The 20,794-nt window shown below is 35.6% G+C and overlaps 1 protein-coding gene across 8 annotated transcripts in view; it reads right to left on the minus strand.

Annotated features, from left to right (window-relative positions):
- Positions 1–18,572: 18,572 nt before the first annotated feature.
- Positions 18,573–20,794, minus strand: part of FKTN (fukutin) — a 64,471-nt gene continuing 62,249 nt past the window's right edge. For all 8 annotated transcript variants that reach the window (XM_031961395.1, XM_031961414.1, XM_031961409.1 and 5 more), the window contains one exon: positions 18,573–19,104. In XM_031961395.1, the coding sequence (XP_031817255.1) occupies positions 18,891–19,104 (214 nt within the window). In that variant the 3' untranslated portion in view covers positions 18,573–18,890. The remainder of the gene's footprint in view (positions 19,105–20,794) is intronic.

A 20,794-nucleotide genomic window follows, 5' to 3' on the forward strand; every position in this document is an offset into this window, starting at 1 on the left:
GATTAATTATTCAGGCAACAATGAGCAAATTTCTGTTAATGCTATCAAAGCGTGGGCTTGATCTAAAAAAATGACAAAGGTGAGGCCTTCACAAAAATAACACAAGGGCCAGATAGGCCCTTGCTGACTTTGTGGGACGTTTGAGACTGCTATCACAAAAACTAATGGGAAAATCCAACAACAGATGTTTTAATAAGGCAACTTGCTAAGAAAATGCTAATGAGGTGTGCAGAAGGATTATACTAGGATGCCCAAGGATGCTCCTTTAGAGGAGCTCATAAGGCCTTGCCACAGTGGGCACAAATCCTTTATAGCCAGACATGATGCAGACTTCCAAAGATCCCAACATGGGTAGACAGGGTCCCTTCCGGCAAGGACTTCTAGAGAGAACATCAATACTTTATGTGGTAAAGTAGGGCATCTGAAAGCTCAATGTTAGTACAGAGGCAGAGTGAGAAAACAGGGTGGAGAATAAGACAGTACCCCATGTCCAAAATGCAACAGAGGCTTCCACTGGGCCTCAAATTAACAGGTTCAGGGAAACAGGATGAGGGGCCCAGCCCCAGGCCCAGGCAAAAAACACTTGGGCATGATGGCAGCCAATGGTGCACCCAGAGATGCCTAGCGCCAATACCCCAATATGACCAATCAGCCAGGAAGCCATATGATGGCAGAAAGGATTACACAATCAATCAGCCAGGAAGCAACCTGATGGGAGAAAAGGATTACATAGAGTTGTATGCAGCTGAGACAACTGAGATACCCCTGAGAGGTGAAACCGTTCCTCTCCAGCCTATGGATCCCTTACCTCCAGGCACAGTAGGTTTGACCATTTTACCTCCTGAGATACGTACAAACAGTGTCCATCCACATACTGATGTGGGAAACTGGGGAATGTGTAGATAATATCCCAGTCACCAAACAGGCAGACAATGTGTGACTTATCAACCCAGGAGAAAAGTAGCATCAGGTTTACTCATACAGAATCCTAATAAGCAGCCTGTGATAGTCACCCAGATTTTGATTCCAGATCACAAAATCAGCAATTTACTGGACAGCAGCTGTAACAACCTGACCACCATGCTCACAATCTAAATAAATGGCCTTCCATTGGAAGGATTGGTGAACACTGGCAGATCGGAGGTCATTAGAGGTGCCAGCTGGCCAAAGATTTGCAGACACCTACATGTCTGGTAGGGAGGCTCAATAGCAGCTGAAGTTAGTGCTGCCCCTATGAGATGGACTTTTGAAGGCAAAACAGGAGTTTTTACTCCTTTATAGTTGAAAAATCCCCATCAATCTGTGGGGAAGAGACGTTTTACAGCAATTAGGGTTAAAAATGAGTACTTGGTTTTTAAGCAGGGCTGCTGTTGAAGGCCTGCCAACACTTTCCTGTTCATCCAATGGAAACTGATACACCAGTGTGGATAGAGCAGTGGCCCTTAAATAAAGATAAAATTCAGGCCTTATTAGATATAGTACAGGAACAGTTGACCAAGGACACTTAAAACCTTCTCTAAGTCCTTGAATTCCCAATGTTTGTTGTGAAAAAGAAATCTGAAAATGGAGGATGTTAATGGATTTAAGAAAGTGAATGAACAGATGGAAACTATGGAACTCTTCAGCCTGGACTTCCATCTCCTACTCAGTTCCTAGAGAATGCCTCTTTCATAGATATTAAGGATTGTTTCTATTCTATCCCTCTGGATAAGAAGGATATGAAAGATTTGCCTTTTCAGTGCCCAGCGTTAACTTAATGAGCCTTATAAAAGAATGAATGGACAGTTTTGCCACAGGGAAATAAAACAGCTCTACTATGTGTCAAATGTATGTTGTTGTTGTCTTGCTCCAAGTAAGAAAAAGCATTCCCAAAAGTTATGCTATTACATTAGATTATTATGAGGGATGTGCACCTGAGGAACAAATGTTAGAGGCATGTCTACAAAAGACCATAGAAACACTAAGGAATTACAAAATTACATAGCACCAGAAAATTCAAAGACATGCTCCTTTTCAATATTTAGGATATGAAGTATACCCTAAGGTGCTTTACAGTTCAAAAACTCTCTTAAGAACAGAAAAGTTAAACACATTGAATGATTTTCAGAAATTGATAAGATATCCAATGGATGCACCAGTGTTAGGTTTGACTACCTATCAGTTACAACCGTTATATGACATTTTAAGGGGAGACAGTGCTTTAAATTCACCACGCCAGCTTACAAAAGAAGCTCAAGAGGCTTTGAGAGAAGTTGAACTGGCTTTATCCAATGTGGTTGAAAGTCACTCAAAAACCCTTGGAGATATCATTTTTGCCACACAAGAGGCACCCACAGCAGTCCTTCATCAAGGACACAGTGTGATAGAGTGGGTGAACCTCCCAGCACAAGAAGAACAAAGCCTTACACCCTACCCAGTGCTTGTGGCTAGAATTTTATTAAAGGCCACTAAGCGAGCAGTACAAGATATACACCTTTTATACCAATACACAAATTAATGTGTGTTGTGAGACCATCCCAGAGTGGCAAATTTTATTAGCCATGGCTCCAAATTTTTTATATGGGTCTCCATTAAAGATAACTAGACTATTACATAATTGGCGATGGACTCTTGAAGAAAAAGTTTCTAAAGTTCCTCTTCAAGGACCAACTATCTTCACGGAAGCATCCAAACATAATATTTGTGCTGTGTACTCTCATGATCTAACTATAAAGAGAGTAGTCAGAACTCCTTTTCAGTCCACTCAGCAGAATGAATTGTACGAGATCATTCTAGCCCTTACTTATTATCCAGGAGACATAAATATAATATCTGATAGCCTATTCAGTAGGTGTGGTACAAAGAATTGCCACAGCCCAAATAAAATTTGCAGCCTCTAATATATATCAGCTCTTTAAGAAACTTCAAGAGCAAGTGAGAAAGCATCCAGGTAAGATCTATATATTACATGTCCATTCTCATAGTGGACTTCCAGGTCCCATATTTGATGGCAATTCAAAGGCAGATAGCCTTCTAACTATGTTGGTCAATACCCCTTTGTTCCAAGAAGCTCAGGCATCTCATTCTAAATATCATCAGGCTGCTCGAGCTTTACGTTTACAATTTGGAATAACAAGAGAGGAAGCTAGGAGCATAGTAAAAGCCTGTATGGCTTGCCTTCCTTTCCACGCTCCTACACAGTCTCCAGGGAAGAACCCTCGTGGTTTGAGACCAATGAAATCTGGCAAATGGATGTGACCCATTATAAATCTTTTGGTCGTCTGTCTTTCATCCATGTTGTGGTAGACACCTTTCAGGATTCACTTTTGCAATGCCACAGCAAAAGAACAGCCCGAGTGGTCACTAATTCCCTCAAGCATTTGCCATTATGGGTGTGGCAAAGCAATAAAACAGACAATGGTCCTGCTTATATTGAAACATTTTGCACACTTTTGTGCACAGTATAAGATTTTACACACACGGCATACCTTTAATCCTCAAGGACAGGCAATAGTGGGAGGAGAAACAGAGATATTAAGACGCTCCTCCAAAACAAAAGAAGGGAGCCACAGGTAACCCTAGAGAACTTCTAAATCTAGCTCTTTATACTATTAACTCCTTTTTTTGAAAAAGATGCACTGCCCGAGAAGGTTTATAACCAGGAAGGTCAGTGTCCATCGAGCAGCTCCACTATCTTTAGATAATCCCAGGTGATGTGGAGAGACCCAGAAAGTGGTGAATGAAAGGACCAGATAGGCTAACTGTTTGGGGAGGGTTTGCTTGTATCTCAAGGTGGAGAAGGAATCAGATGGGTGCCAACGAGCCATATTTGCCTTGTCCATCGCAGAGAATGGAGCAGACCCTTGAAAAAGGAGAAGACCCAAGAAATATCTTGGTTCTGTTACTGATTGTGCTCACCATTGAAAGACGTGGCAGTTATGGCTTTTTGACTCATGGACATCAAGATTGTTGGACTTCAAACCCCTAGGAATTATTGGATTCTCTTAGGCCATAGGATCTCAAAACCCTCAGGAATCATTGGATTCTCTGAGAAATGATAAGACTGTTACAACACTTCAAATCTGCTGGAATCATTGGATTCCTAACCATAAAAGACTTTTGCAGGACTTCAAAACTCAGGATATTGGATTCCCTGACATGGAAACAATGGACAAAGATTGGTTTTGGACTATCTTTCGCTGAAGAAGTGTATGTGTGACTGTTGTTCATACCCTCCTTCTAGGACTTCTGTGATCTTTCCAACACCATGTTGATTTATATTGTTTGCTATTCCGCTTACTTGTGTACAATTATGTTTGTTACACCACATCGAGCCTGCACTGACTGAGGGAGGGTCATCCTCTAATAACTTCGGCGTTATTGCTAGTGCTTGTGTTACCTCCCATGCTGATGGGTTTGTGAAATAAGACCCTTCAGCCAAAACCCACAATTCATTTCCTTGGTCTTTCACTCCCTCTGGTTCAGGTTGATTATTCCTTTAGTGCTTTACCGCTTTCTGAGAAGTCAGGGAGGCTGGATCACCTCCTTTTCGTGCTACCTTCTTCCTGAGAAGTTAGGAGGCTGTGATCACCTCCTTGCTCTGACCTCCTGAGAGTCAGGGTGGCTTGACCACCTGTGTTCTTAAAATAAAAAGAAAGCCGGAGATGTTGGGCTGAGGTTTGAGTTGATGCCACTGAGGTTCCAAGTAGTGAGGCTAATATAATTGGGCTTTATACTCTATTAATGTACATGATTGGATAAAGAATGGTCCCTGCCACCTCCTCAAGTCCCTGATGTGTTGTATAGAAATACGATTTGGTGGGTAGAGAGAGAGTCAGAAGAAAGCTGGAGAGATTGGGCCTGGTTCAGAGACTCGAGTGTGGTTGTACTGCTGGTCGACTAGCTTCTTGACTAGCTGCACACATTGCTATCCAATTCTTCCACCTCCGATCCTTCTTCACTGAGAATAAAGACTGACGATTTTCCCCTAACCTGAATTCCTGACTCCTGTTGATTTAAAAATACACGATCTTCACAGTAGTGGTATCTTAGTGTTGTCTTAATTTGCATTTCTCTGATCAACAGTGATTTGGAGCACCTTTTTATGTGACTACAAATAGTTACAATTTCTCCATCTGAAAATTGGCTGTTGATATCCTTTGACCATTTATCAATTGGAGAATGGCTTGAACTATTTTAAATTTGAGTCAATTATATATTTTGGAAATGAGGCCTTTATCAAATCCTTTGGATATAAAAATGTTTTCCCAGTTTATTGCTTCCCTTCTGATCTTGTCTGCATTAGTTTTGTTTGTACAAAAACTCAATATAATCAAAATTATCTATTTTGTGTTCAATAATGATCTTTAGTTCTTCTTTGGTCACAAATTACTCCACAAAATCTGAGAAGGTATATCCAGTCTTTAATTTGTTTAAATATCATTCTTTGTTAGATCAGAACCAATTTCAATATTTTTAATAGGTGTTAGGTGTGGGTCGTCACTTTCCCAAATAGTTTTCCAATTTTTCCAGAAGTTTTTGTCAAATAGTGAATTCTTATCCCAAAAACTGGGGCCTTTGGGTTTATAAAATACCAAATTGTTATAGTCATTGGCTATTTTTTCTGTGAACCTAACCTATTCATTCTACTGATCAACTTCTCTATTTCTTAGCCAGTACCAAATGATTTTGATGACCATTGCTTTATAATAATACTTTTAGATCTGGTAAAGCGAGGCCACCTTCATTTGCTTTTCTCTTCATTAATTCTTTTGAAATTCTTGATCTTTTGTTCTTCCAGATGAATTTTGTTATTATTTTTTCTAGGTCAGTAAAATAGTTTCTTAGGAGTTTGATTAGTATAACACTAAATAGATTACTTTATGGAGTATTTCCATTTTTATTATATTCGCTCAACCTATCCCAGAAAACTTGATAATTTTCCAATTGTTTAGATCTGACTTTATTTGTGTGGAAAGAGTTTTGTAGTTTTGCTTATATAGTTCCTGACTTTCCCTTGGCAAATAAATTCCCAAATATTTTACATTATCAACAGTTATTTTAAAGGCAATTTCTCTTTGTATCTCTTGCTGTTGGATTTTGTTACTGATGTATAAAAATATTGATGATTTATGTGAATTTATTTTGTATCTTGCAATTTTACTAAAGTTGTGGATTATTTCTAATAGATTTTTAGTTGATTCTCTGGGATTCTCTAAGTATACCATCATATCATCTGCAAAGAGTGATGATTTGGTTTCCTCAACACCTACTCTAATTCCTTTAATCTCTTTTTCCTTTCGTTGCCAAAGCTAGCATTTCTAATACAATATTGAATAGTAATGGTGATGGGGGCAACCTTGTTTCATTCCTGATCTTATTGGGAATGGTTTATCCCCATTACACATGATGCTTGCTGATGATTTTAAATAGATGCTACAGACTATTTTAAGGAAAAGTCCATTTATTCCTATACTTTCTAGTGTTTTTAATAGGAATGGGTGTTGGATTTTATCAAATGCTTTTTCTGCATCTATTGAGATAATCATATGTTTTTTGTTAATTTGGTTACTGATATAGCCAATTATGCTAATAGTTTTTCTAATATTGAACCAGCCCTGCATTTCTGGTATAAATCCTATTTGATTATGGTGTATTATCCTGAGCATGATTATCTGTAATCTCTTTGCTAATTTTTTTAAGATTTTTGCATCACTATTCATGGAGATTAGTCTGTAATTTTCTTTCTTTGTTATCATCCTAGCTGGTTTAGATATCAGTACCATGTCTGTGTCATAAAAGGAATTTGGTAGGAGTCCATCATTCCCTATTTTTCCAAATAGTTTATATAGGAATTAGTTGTTCTTTAAATGTTTGGTAGAATTCATAATGTAAATACATCTGGTCTTGGGGATTTTTTTTTTTTTAGGGAGTTGATTAATAGCTTGTTCTATTTCTTTTTCTAAAATGGGAGACTATTTAAGTAATTTATTTCTTCTTCTGTTAATTTGGGCAATTTGTACTTTTTTTAGGTATTCCTTCATTTCATTGAGGTTGTCAGATTTATTGGCATAACAATGGGCAAAGTAACTCCTAATACTTGTTCTAGTTTCCTCTTCATTGGTGGATAGTTCTCCCTTTTCATTTTTAAGACTAACAATTTGATTTTCCTCTTTCCTTTTTTAAATCATATTTACTAAGGGTTTATCTATTTTGTTAGTTTTTTCATAGAACCAACTCTTAGTTTTATTTATTAATTCAATAGTTTTTTATTTTCAACTTTATTGATCTCTCCTTTTATTTTTAGAATTTCAAGTTTGGTAGTTGATTGGGGGGGAGTTTAATTTGTCCTTTTTCTAGCTTTTTTAGTTGTAAGCCCAATTTACTGATCTTCTCTTTCTCTATTTTATGCAAATAAGCATCTAGAGATATAAAAATTCCCCTTATCACTTTGGCTGCATCCCACAAATTTTGGTATATTGTCTCATTATTGACATTCTCTTGATTGAAATTATTGATTGTGTCTATGTTTTACTTTTTCACTCCTTCATTCTTTAGGATGAGATTATTTGTATTCCAGTTTCTTTTTGATCTATTTTTCCCTGGCCCTTTATTGAATTTAATTTTTATTGCATCATGATTTTTAAAAAACGCATTTGCTATTTTTGCCTTTCTCATTTAATTTTGAGGTCTTTTTGTTCTAATATATGGTCACTTTTTGTGTAGGTTCCATGAACTGCCAAGAAGAAAGTGTTCTCCTTTCTGTCTCCATTCAACTTTCTCCAAATAGTTTTTCTAGTATTCTATTTACCTCTTTAACTTCTTTCTTATTTATTTTGTGGTTTGATTTATCTAGTTCTGAGAGAGCAAGGTTGAGATTCCCACTATTATAGTTTTGCTGTTTATTTCTTCTTACAACTCTCTTAACTTCTGCTTTATGAATTTAAATGCTACACCAGTTGGTGCATATATGTTGAATATTGATATTGCTTCATTGTCTACAGTACCTGTTAGCAAGAGATAATTTCCTTCCTTATCTCTTTTAGTTAGATAAATTTTGCTTTTGCTTGATCTGAGATCAGATTGGCTATGCCTGATTTTTTTAACTCCACCTGAAGCATAATAGATTCTGCTGCAGACTTGTACTTTTACTCTGTATGTATCACTCCGCTTTAAATGTGTAAATGTGTTGTAAATAACATATTGTACTATTCTGGCTTTTAATCCAGTCTGCTATTCTCTTATGCTTTATGGGAGAGTTCACCCCATTCACATTTACAGTTAAAACTACTAAATCTGTATTCTGTATTTTCTATCATCTTATTAACCCCAAATTATAATTTTCTCTTTTCTTTTCTCCAGTATTTTACTTATGAGCACTACTTGCCTCAAGCAGTCCTCTCCCTTTCCAGGCCTTCCCCTTTTCTTATAACTTTCCCCTACTATTTCTGCTTTCCCTTCTATTTAGCCTACTCCCTTTCCCCTTTCCCCTCCCACTTTTATACAGGGTGAGAGAAGTTGAAACCAAATCTATCTAGTATTCTTTCTTTGGGTCAAATCTGATGAGAGTAAGATTCACATAGTATTCATCATTCTCCCTTCTTTCCCGCAATTATAATATGCTTTCTTTTCCTCTTCCTGCGATGTAATTTCCCTCATTTTACCTCCACTTTCCACCTTTTTTTCTGTTACAATCCTCTTTCCACCTCTAGTTTCTTTTTTATATTATAACAGTAAAATCAGATTATACATGTACTCTCTGTATATAGCTATAACAGAAATACAGTTCTCAAGAGTTTTTTTTTTCTTTTTGACTTTTTATGCTTCTCTTGAGTTCTATATTTGGAGGCCAATTTTTTTTTTTTTTGTTTATCTCTGCTCTTTTCATCAAAAATAAATGGAATCCACCAGTTTCACTGAATGTCCATCTTCTTTCCTGAAAGAAAATGCTCAGTTTAGCAGGATAATTTATTCTTGGTTGCATTCCAAGTTCCTTTGCCTTTCAGAATATCAGCTTTCAGGCCCTTTGCTCCTTTAAAGTGAAAGCTGCTAGGTCCTGAGTAATCCTTATTGTGGCTCCTCAGTATTTGAATTTTCTTTATGGCAGCTTGTAATATTTTTTCCTTGGTCTGATAGTTCTAAAATTTAGCCACAGTATTCCTTGGGGTTTTACTTTTTGGGGTCTCTTTCAGGAGGCATTTGGTGAATTCTTTCAATGGTCATTTTACCTTCTGATTCTATGATATCGGGCAGTTCTCTTTGATGATTTCCTGAAAGATAGGGTCTAGGTTCTTTTTTTTCATCCTGTATTTCAGGGAGTACAATAATCTTTAGGTTTTCTCTCCTGGATCATTATACTTCAACAACAATACTATATGATGATCAATTCTGATGAACATGGCTCCTTTCAACAATGAGATGAGCCAAATCAGTTCCATTTGTTCAATAATGAATAGAACCAGCTATACCCAGCCATAGAACTCTGGGAAATGAGTGTGAATCACTACATAGCATTTCCAATCCCTTTGTTTTTGTCCACTTGCAGTTTTGAGTTCCTTCTCAGGTTAATTTTACCTTATTTCTAAGTCTGATTTTTCTTGTGCAGCAAAATAACTGTATGAATATGTATACATATATGGTATTTAACATATACTTTAATATATTTAACATGTATTGGTCTACCTGACATCTGGGGGAGGGGTGGGAGGAAGGAGGGGAAAAGGTGGAGCAGAAGGTTTTGCAAGGGTCAATGCTGAAAAGTTACCCATCTTGTAAATAAAAAGCTATAATTAAAATTTTTTTTTCTCTCCTAGATCTATTTTCCAGGTTGATTGTTTTCTCAATTAGGTATTTTAAATTTTTTCTATTTTAAAATTTTTTTGGTTTTGCTTGACTGATTTTTGCTGTCTCATTGAGTTGTTCATTTCCATTTGTTCAGTTCTAAATTTTAGTGAATTATTTTCTTCATTTGCTTTTTAAACTTCTTTTTGTACTTATCTAATTGAATTTTTAAATGCCTTGTTTTGTTCTATGGAATTTTTTTCCATTTCACAAATTCTGTTTTTAAGGCGTTATTTTCTTTTTCCATTTCACAAATTCTGTGTTTTTGAGGAGTTATTTCCTTTTTCTCTTTCACAAATTCTGTTTTTTGGAGGAGTTGTTTTCTTTTTCCCGTTTATCAAAGCTATCTTTTAATGAGATATATTCTTTTCCAAACCCTCTTGCAAATTTTTCATTTCCTTTCCCCATTTTTCTTCTACCTCTCTTTTAAGATCCTTTAAAATTTCTTCTAGGAGAGCCTGATGTGATGAGGACCAGAGTATATTGCCTTTTGGGGCTTCATCTGGAGATTATCTGCCTTTAGTCTCCTCAGGGTTTGAAATTTGTTCTTCTCTTTCACCATAGAAGCTGTCTCTCGTTAGTCCTCTTTAATTTTTTACTCATTTTTTTAAAAGTTAAGGTCTACCTTTAGCATGGGCAAGGTTTTCCAAGCTTCCTCTATAAGCAGCCACAGGTGTCCTGCATCAGTGCTGATTCACTCCTGGTGCTGGGTGGGTATGGCCAGGTCCCCTGAGATTCTAGGCATTTTGGAGTTCACTCTACCTTTTGTGTTTGTGTTGGATGTTTTATAACTTCTCTGCTGATCTACTGGCTTGCAACCAGGGCAGAGTGGCAACACTGCTGCTGTAGATTCCTTCCCATAAATTGTCTGCCATGTGGAGACTTCACTTCCCTGTAGAGTCACTACACCAGAACTCTGTGCTGTCTGTGCTGGTGTTTGTACTCAGCTGCTTGTGCTGGCTGCCTCCCTCCCGTTTCCCATTGAAACAGACCTTTTCTGGTGATCTTCGAAATTATCTTCTGCTGATAATTTGCTGAACTTCCAACATCTGCAAGTTCTGCTGGTCCAGAGCTAATTCAGAGGCTGGATTTCATAATTAGTCTGAGGGTTGCAGAGAAGGTCTGAAAGAAACATGTGTCATCCCCACCATCTCCAAGCTCTGCTGGCTTTTGTGTATTGTTTTCCCCCATTAGATTAAATAACCTCTTGAGGGCATGGACTGTATTTTACATAATTGTATATTCAGTGCTTAACACATTGTCTAGTACTTAAAAAGGCACTTAGCAGGCCCTTAATAAATGTTTATTGATTATTGTTCACTGATATGTCCAACAATACTATTACTTTCAGGAAATTACAAAGCATTTATTTCAAAATTCCCCAAACAGTGAAGATCCATCTTTCCAATATCAACATTTTACTTCCGTTGATCTATGACAGCGATCTGGAATACCAATGTTTCCAAAGTGGGCAATGGAAACGGGCTTATTTTGATGAGAGTGAGCAGAAACATAACTACAAGAACTCTGAAGGGCAGAAGTAAAAGAAGTCATTCAGGAATTACATGACAGAAAATGGAGGGGTGGTCACACACTGAGAGTGAAGGATGACAGGTGGATGGTGGGAGCCCTGCTAGAAGTATTCTTGTTGTATGGTTGTGGAGGAACGGCTTAAGTGTTGTTAGATTTAATTTTGTTTATAACTGATATCACAAAGATGGAAGAGATAACAAGGAAAGACTCCAACGTGTTGGGAGGATCCTATGAGGTAAATTTTTAGGACACAGAGGAGAGCCACCCCAGACAAATAGTCATGAATATATTGCAGTCCGCATCACTAAAAGGAATTCTCAAATGAATGAGATGACAAATCCATTTGAATATTTGAGAGTGTCTAGACTTGAATTTTTGGTTGTTTTTTTTTAATTTCTGGATTTTGTTAATTCTTCAGAATTTTCTAAAATGATTCAGATTCTTTGATTTATGAAATGTGAATAATGCTGAGTTGTTATTTTGATCTATCCTCCAAATCTATGGCTTGAATCTGCATGTTTTTTTCATTTCTTCAATAATTCAAAAACTTTCTGAGCCTACTTTGTAGTTGATAATTTCTGCTAAAGTTAAGACTTTTTGTTTTCAATTACATTGGTATTAAATGAGATAATATTTGAAAAGCCTATTGCACAGTAGGCACTTGATAAATGATTGTTCCTTTTCCTTTAGCACTATTTCTTATCTTGATTTTCTATATTACTTAAGTCAATTTTATTCTCCTTTTTCCTTCTTTTGTTGTTGTTTTTTGAAAAGCTATGAAGATTCTGGCTTCTCTCAAAAATCCTATTCAAAATTTAGTAGGAAACTGTGATAATCTTTTTATTCAGCTTTTATTGCTTCACACTCCCCATGATGACTATTCTAAACTTTCTCTGTCCTTAAAAATCTTCATTCTCTTCTCTATGAAAATAATTTATTTTACTACTTAAGTGAAAAAGTCTATCTGTTATCAGCTTATTCATCTTCCCTCCCTCTATAGCTTAAAATCAATCTTCTCATCCTCCCAAAGAATGAAGTGGCCCAACGCCTTGAAAAGACTAACTCTTCCATTTGAGCCTTTCCAATTTTCTGTGATTTTGTCCTATTGACTATTCTCATCTTTATTCTCTCTCTATATATATATTTTAATCTTTTTCCTCTTGTTACAAATGTGTTCTAAACCTTCTTGTCCTCAAAACACTTTTTCCATATTCTAGTTATTTTCTTCTCCTGTCTTTTCCTTTAGTGACCGACTCCTAAAAAGTAATATGTATATTAATACAACTTCAAAACACTATTTACAGACATAAAGACAGTCCTAAATGATTCAGAGTATTATTTCTCATGAGGAGGTAGAACCAATACAACTAAAATAATAATGCTAACTAATTTACTAATTCAGTGACATACTACTTAAATTACCAAAAGATCATTTTATAGAAATAGAAAAAGTTATGAAATTCATCTGGAGGAACAAAGGGTCAATAATCTACAGGGAAATAATAGAGGGGAAACTGGGAGGGAAGGGACCCCTCAGTACCAGATCTTAAACTACACTACAAAGCAGCAATCACCAAAATGATTTGGCACAGTTTAGAAATAAAAAGAAGTCAATCAACCAAACAGATGAGGTATTATATAACATACTGACTTGTGACTTAGTGTTATATGAGACCTTAGCTACTGAGCTACTCATTGACAAAAACTTCTGAAAAACTGGATGATAGTGTCAAAAAAAATGTTTGGATCAAAACCTCATACCATATACTATGATGAGTTCCAAAATAAATGACTTCAATATAAAAGCTTACATCATTATAAAATTAGAAAAACAAGGAAGAAATTATTTTTAATCCCTATACTAGATATGACAGAAGAAAAGTAATCATCTTTAATGTGGAAGATTAAGAGCCAGAATAGTGTTCCTGCCAAGATAAAAAGCTAATCCACTGTTTAGCACAGGCATAAGTAGCAGAAATGTTTGTGAGCAGAACCAATATGTATGTATGCATGTGTATAATGTGCATATACATAATATAAACACACACACCACACACATACACAAATTTTTTTTTTCATTTAGAGAAAAAACCTTTGATTTTTTTTTAGGCTGTTATATTTGAATGACCCATTGAGAATACAAAGTGCTACCTTTCAATTTAATTTGATTGCCATTTAATTCAACCAATAAACTTAAATTGAATTGAAATTCAATTTACTGCAATTCACCAAGCATTTATTAAATACCTACAATATACAAAGTACTACTCTAAGTGCTCGAGATAGAAAAACAACTAAAAATGTTCCTAGTCACCAGAAACTTGCTTTTCACTGAGGATATACAACTGACTTCCCAAGTTATTAGTCTTACTCAAATTACTATCTGTTCATATTAGAAATACCCTATTTCTATCTGTGAACATGTTGCATCTGCAATACCCTCTTCCCCCAGGAGAATGTAAGGCAGACTTTCACTTTTCTATTTATATCCCTAAGATACATAGCACAGCAACTGGTGCCTAACAGGTGTTTAATAAATTCTTGTCAAATAATTGAGATATACATATATACACACACCCATACACACCCACACAAATAAATATTTAAAAATTATTTGGGATGGGAGGAGACAGCACTAAAAACTGGAGAAATTAAGCAAGACTTCTTGCAGGAGGCAGAGGTCAAGCTGAATTTTGAAGGGAATCAAACTAGGGAGTCCAAGGGCCAGAGGTGAGGAAGGAAGGCATTATAAGAAAAGGAAAAAAACAAAACAAAAAAACAACCCAAACTATGTAAAGAAAGGGCAGGAGATGGAATATTATTAAGGAGAAAAGTAAACCACTGTGTATAAAACATAGCATGAGGGAGAGAATAATATGAAATGTCTCAAAGATAGGTTGGAGCCCAAACATGAAGGACCAGAGAAGTTCATATTTTATTCTAATGCCAGTCTACTATTTGATTATTAGAGACTTTTGGGATGGAAGAGCTGATTTTAGTTGGAAGTATTTTCAGGTCAAAGTTACCCAGCTGCATTTGGCTCCAGCTTTTTAAAAAAGTCATCAGTATGGCACTAGCAGTAAATACATTTTTCTACTGATTCTGAGTCTCACCAGAAAATGCTAAAATAATTTTGAGAATAAAGACTTCTTTCTTTGTTATTTTAATATTTCTTTTGCTTTATTCGGCCAAAATCCTTGTCCTAAAGCAATCTCTCCCTAGGTGCTGGAGTACTGTGTTCCTGGCATATTTTGGCTCAATCCCGGTCCTATGCCCAAAGACTTGTCTTCCTGGGATGAGCTGGACTAGTCATAGAGACTCACTGTGATTTTTTTCTGGATTTCCCCATTAGTATTCCATCTACTGCATTTCCTAGAGCTGTTTGGTGTTTTGTGGAAAGGAGCTCAGCTGTACTACTGTGCAAGTCACTGTCTCTCGTGGGTGTAGTTTTGTGCTTTCTAAAAATGAGAATAAAGGTGATTGTTTCCTAATATACCCTACCAAAATGCTGCAAAACTTAAAGCCAAAACCAAGCTTATCTAATAGAAAAGCAAGGATGGCTACTCTAGAAATGGTAACGATAGCAATAACACAAAAGAAATTAAAAATGTAACAATAAATAAGAGATATAAAGCCATGTTATTTTTATAGATGAATAATTTAAAAATCCAAGGGAATCATCAAAAATACTAACTGAAAAAAATTAATAGCTTCAGGAATGTTAATAGAAGGAATGTTAACAGAACTAAAAATAAACAGACCAAAAAAAAAAAAAGCATTTCTTTATAAAACTTCATAAAATACTTAAAACTATCACTGAATTGCATTCTCAGATTCCATGTCAGTTAGTCAACTTGTATGACTTTGTCACACACAGTCACTTTAAATCCTAAAATCCAATAGATTATGACTTATGATCTCTGACATTATGACATGATAGCTGACTGGCCTAAGTGATATATTGTCATGCAAAGGCATTTTTAATGATAAAAATAACTTACATTCCTTTACAAAGTGTCTAAATACCCCTGAGAGGGAAGAAGAGTAATAATCCCTGTTTAGCAAATAAGGAAATTGTAGCTCAGAGATTAAGTGAACTGTTCAGTGAATTGTCAAAAGAGCTAGTCCAGGTTTTTCTGACCCTCAAGGCCCATGTATTCTATGATACCATATCCATTCTCACACTTATTCTCAAATAGAACCAGACTGTAGCATTAGCATAAGACTTTAAACTTTTAAGATTTAAAAACCCTGCTTGGAAGAATAGTAAGCCCGAAATGCTCTAAAATACAGAAAGGGCTTTTATTCTTTTGAAATCTAATAAAGGTCAAATATGATCATTTTAAAATTTTGAATTTTTGTCTTAGAATATAAGGTCATCTGGAGTTACCTAAAATAAGCAGGCCATTTGCTGGCGCTCGAGAGGTTTCACAAGCATTTTTGCTGTGATAGTTATCTGGACCTGTTTGTATGACCGTGGTAAGATTTAGATCTGGAAATGATTGTAGAAGCAAAATGGACAGCCGAGAACAGCTTGTTCCCAATGCTACGGAGGTGCTGAAGCGGGCGCTGAGCTCTGGTCAGACACTGAGGGGGCCAAGGTGATCCACCTATCCTGGGGCCAGTGTCCTGCCACCAGACTTCAATGCCCTCAGGAGACAGGGAGCTGCCTCACTTAAACCCAATTCACACACAAGGCAAGACATTGCCCTGTGCTGTCATCGGTCATCTTTGAAATGAAGAGCAAGCAGCCTCTCTTGCAGCTCCGCCTCCACCAGGCCAGAGAGATTACACCAGTAGGTATAAAACTCTGGATTTGAAATAAGATCATCTGATGCCAGATCACGGGGCCCTCTCACTACCCCACAGCGGCCTCTCACAGCCTTATTTGTTAACGGGTAAGTCATAGTAACAAAAGCTATTTTCCAGGTAGTCCATGCTTTTTCTCAAATGGAGATATAAGAAAAATACTTTTTTTTTTGGAAGTTTTTTATTTTCAAAACATATGCAAGGATAATTTTTTCAACATTCATCCTTGAAAAACCTCGTGTTCCAATTTTTCCCTCCCTGCCTTCTACCCGCTCCCCCAGATGGCATTTAATCCAATATATGTTAAACATGGCAAAAACGTATGTTAAATCCAATACCCAAGGCATACATATTTATACAATTGTCTTGTTGCACAAGAAAAATCAGATTAAAAAAAATGAAAATTCAAGTAAATCACAACAAAAAGAGTAAAAACACTATGTTATGGTCCACACTCAATTCCCACAGTTTTCTCTCTGGGTGTAGATAGCTCTCTTCATGACAGGATCTTTGCAACTGGCCTGAATCATCTCATTACTGGAAAGAGCTAGGTCCATCAGAACTGATTATCATATAGGCTTGTTGTTGCTGTGTACAATGATCTCCTCGTTCTAATCACTTCATTCAGATCAGCATCACTTCAAAATTTCAGACTCTCTGAAATCATCCTGCTGATCGTTTCTTATAGCACAGTAATAAGGAGAAGTACTTCTAAATAAAATTAATTGGAAAATTGGACTAAACAGTTTGGTTTTGCTTGTTTGTGAAGCTTAAGAAGCCATGATTATGTGGTGTATTTTGAATATCAACTGTTGCTATCTCCCTAGTACTTTTTAGTTGTCAAACATCTCTATTTCAACAAGATTTAATTATGAAACAGCAAAACATAAAATGCTGAAAATTTTAAGATACTGTAAATTTTTTATTCGTCATCTAACACAACATATATTAAAATTCTGTCCAAAACCACAATGTAATAAATGTTTTCAGAAGAAATAAACATCAATTTCATTAATACAGCAGAATACCCACAGACTTTGACAAAATGAAATAATTAGTAAATAAACACTTAATTCTGTACATGGTTGAAAATCCTTTATTCTTAATATATAAATATATGTGTCTGTATTTCAACATTTCACTTTTTATCTAGTTCTATTGAGGAAATATTGGGCCCCCTAAGTGACAGAATAGTGAATATTTCTCTGCATGGCTGAAATGTTTAACTTTTGGTTATGGGGCTGTCAGAAAATTTAAATATAATTAATTAACCAGCTTCTGAATTCAATTATATGGATAGTATAACCCCTCCACCCCATTTTAAAGGTAAGACTATAAATTCCTTCATATTAGAAATGACAAAGTTTTCACCCCTCATGAAAGCAGACACAGAACTAGCTATCAATTAGGATAATTTGATCAATCTGTTTCATGAAGAGAGAATAATCTTAGCAAAAAGTCCAAAAAAAAAAAAAAATGAGCCACTTCTGAAAATCCATGCTTTCTACTTGTGGTTGGTCATTTGTCAAAAGCACTAACAACTGAATTACTGTTTTTAACTCAGGAAACTACTACTAAATTGGGATCTCATGCTTGTATTATATTCTGTCTCTTAATTTTGTTCAGGTAAAACTGGATGGAATAGGAAGGGAGAGAATGTGAGGGGGAAATCATCCTCTCTTTCTCTTCTCCCTCTCCTCCTACTTATGTACTTATGTACCCACCTGCCAATTATATGTGAGGTAGGGCAGGGTGAGGGTATGAAGCTAATATAAGGAATGTTAAAATTTGTTTGAAAATACAAAGTGGAACTAATATAATCACTTTTCAACTACTTGTACTAACAGAACATTAGCTCAGATGTTGGATTTAAAAACCAACATTACCAACAAAAAAGTACAGATAATTAAAACAACTTGGGTAAAGAACACCTTTGCCATCTAAATCTTGTATTATTTTTGACTTTGGCTAAGAATAGGTCTGGTTCAGGAGAGTTAAGTTAAGGAACATAATAGATTGAAAGAGACATCCTGGGAACAGAAAAAGATTTCTCAAGACATTATGAGGAGACCAATAAAGGGGGGAAACTGGGACCTGAACATCTAGCTGACTGGCATAAAGATGGAGAATTCCTCCTGGAAGATCAGTAAAGAACAAACAATATGTATAATTTATGACTTGATGATAAATAAAAGACCATCTAAAAATTGTTAAGAGGAAAGGGAATCTGTGAAATATAATTAGAAACTAGAGATCTTAACTGAAAGCTAGAAAACTACTAAACTAAGAGATGGAGAAGAAAGGGACTGATTTATTAGTAGATGGATACCTTTTCATTCAATTTTAACTAAATTATACTTTAGAATTTTAAGAAACAGTCACAAAAGCTTTTAGCCTTTTTTTAAAGAGTCTGAATAGGTCTCATACACATCGTTCCTGAGATATAACTGCCCCATGCAACTTAATACCAACACCTGAAAATATGACTTTCTAATCACTATCCTTGATCTTTTAGTCTTAAAGAATAAAGAAATAGATACCAAGTCACCTGGCTAGAGGTCTGGGTTGGTTTTTAAAAATACTTTTGTTCATCTGAATCTTTTTTTTCTCCTTCCATTTAAGTAAGAATATTTGACAAAAACCCAGTAATTTTTATAACATAAAAATATTAAATTTAAGAAGTTCTTTTGACAAGGAGAAATATCTTGTTTAATAATAAGTTCAATGACTTAGTATAATTGAATAACATCATCCCATTCAGCAACAGGCCAGATCCCATTGGGCTGCACATTAAATGGGGAGCTCTTCCAGTCCCAAGTCTTCTCAGGAATCATCCAGGTCTTGCCATAGTTGGCTTCAATGTAGTTGAGAATTTCACAGGGCACTCGGACCTTTATTTCTACAAATTCTGCCCAACAGAGTGTAAATTTAGGAAACAGGTATCTGTGACAAAATAGAATTAAATGAGAAAACAATTAATTTTTCAGGTAATAAACTTCAAGAGTGGAAATTAAGTTTTTTCCTTCCTGTATGCCAATTTTTAAAAATAATTACTAGCCCAATCTACCATGTAAAGAACCTCAATATACTCAAAAGTACACTTTCATTTCATGTAGCCTAATTTATCTTACTTTCACCTCACCTTAGGAATTCTAAAATTTAGATCAAGTTTGATTCCCAAAATTATCCATTTGTTTACCCTGAAATATCATGCTTTAGATGTACTTCAAGAATTATACAGTTTTAGCACCAACCTCTCTCCCAAGTGCAGGGTCTGTTTGTTTTTATCTTTGCATTATCCAGCACTACTCCTTGCAAATCAGAGGCACTAAATTAATAAATGCATGCTGAATTGAAACTAATACTTGGATAAATGCTATGTGCATTTTCTAAGTTTATAATTTTCCCCTAAATAGCTGTAGAAGATCTTTAATTCAGACAAGGAAGTGTTCATTAAAGATAGATTAACTGCATCCATCTCTGACACAATTTCAGTAAACTATTTCATTGAAAGGGCAACTTAAAAAAATTTGGGAGGTAGGTATATTTTTGAAAACTGTCATGAATCATATAAGTTTATTTTTATTTTAATTTTTTTTAAAGCTTAAAAGCCATATTTAATATTTTGAGTGTAAGACTGCAACTTGTATAACAGTTACTGAAAAATGTTTATCTTCCATTTGATGCAAAGTAATGTTCACTAATGGTATTTGAATGCCAATAACATAAGTCAAGTCTGATTCTTCATGACCCTGTGGACTATACTGGTTCATGGGGCTGTCTTGGTAAACATACTGGAGTAGTTTCTTCTTCAGTGGATTAGCTAATAAGTGTCCTAAGTTAAATTTGAATACAGATCTTTCTAACTCCAAGCCCTGAGTTCCTTATCCACTGAGTCCCTTAACTATACAAGGTTAGAAAGCTTTAAAACATGGTGGATTTCTTTTTCTTTGGGCAATATGAAAATAAAAACAGATGTAAAAAGGAATCATCTGATAGTAAACAGTTCAGCATCTCTGCCAAAGAAAAATTGGCTCCTAGCCAGTGCCCCTTCAGATTTAGGTGAATATCAAGTCAATCCCAGCAATGAGAACATTCAAGTGTCCTCAAGAAAGCAGGGAGTACTTTCCCATGTTGCTGCAGATGGCTAATGGACAAGCCCAGCTGAGAACTAAGAAAAAGAAACCATATCACACGTCTGTTCTTGGAATAAGATAGGGCACTGAGTCACCTTTTGTCACTCCCAGTTTTGCTCTGTACATGTATTAATGTATTAATGGCATGGCTCATTTTGTTTGTCAGGAGAATATCCACCTGTTCTGTTCCATCCCATCAAGCTGACGCTACTAATTTCAGATAAGGCAGAATCTTGAATTTCTCATTTTCTGTGATAGCTTCCAAAGCCTCATAAAACAATTGAGTAACCAAAAAAAAAAACAAAAAACTAGTATATAAAAAAAAAAGACCTAGTATATAATGGAATAAATGTAGTCTCTTGAGAAATAAGGAATTTATAAAGAAAAACATTTAAATGTCAATTTTAAAAATAACTGAAAGAAAATTCAATTCAAGAGTTTTTTCTCTACAAAAGTAAGTTTTTGGTAGTCTGTTACTCTCTGAAAAATTTCAGTGC

Source organism: Sarcophilus harrisii, chromosome 1 (genome assembly GCF_902635505.1).
Source record: "Sarcophilus harrisii chromosome 1, mSarHar1.11, whole genome shotgun sequence".
NCBI lineage: Eukaryota > Metazoa > Chordata > Mammalia > Dasyuromorphia > Dasyuridae > Sarcophilus > Sarcophilus harrisii.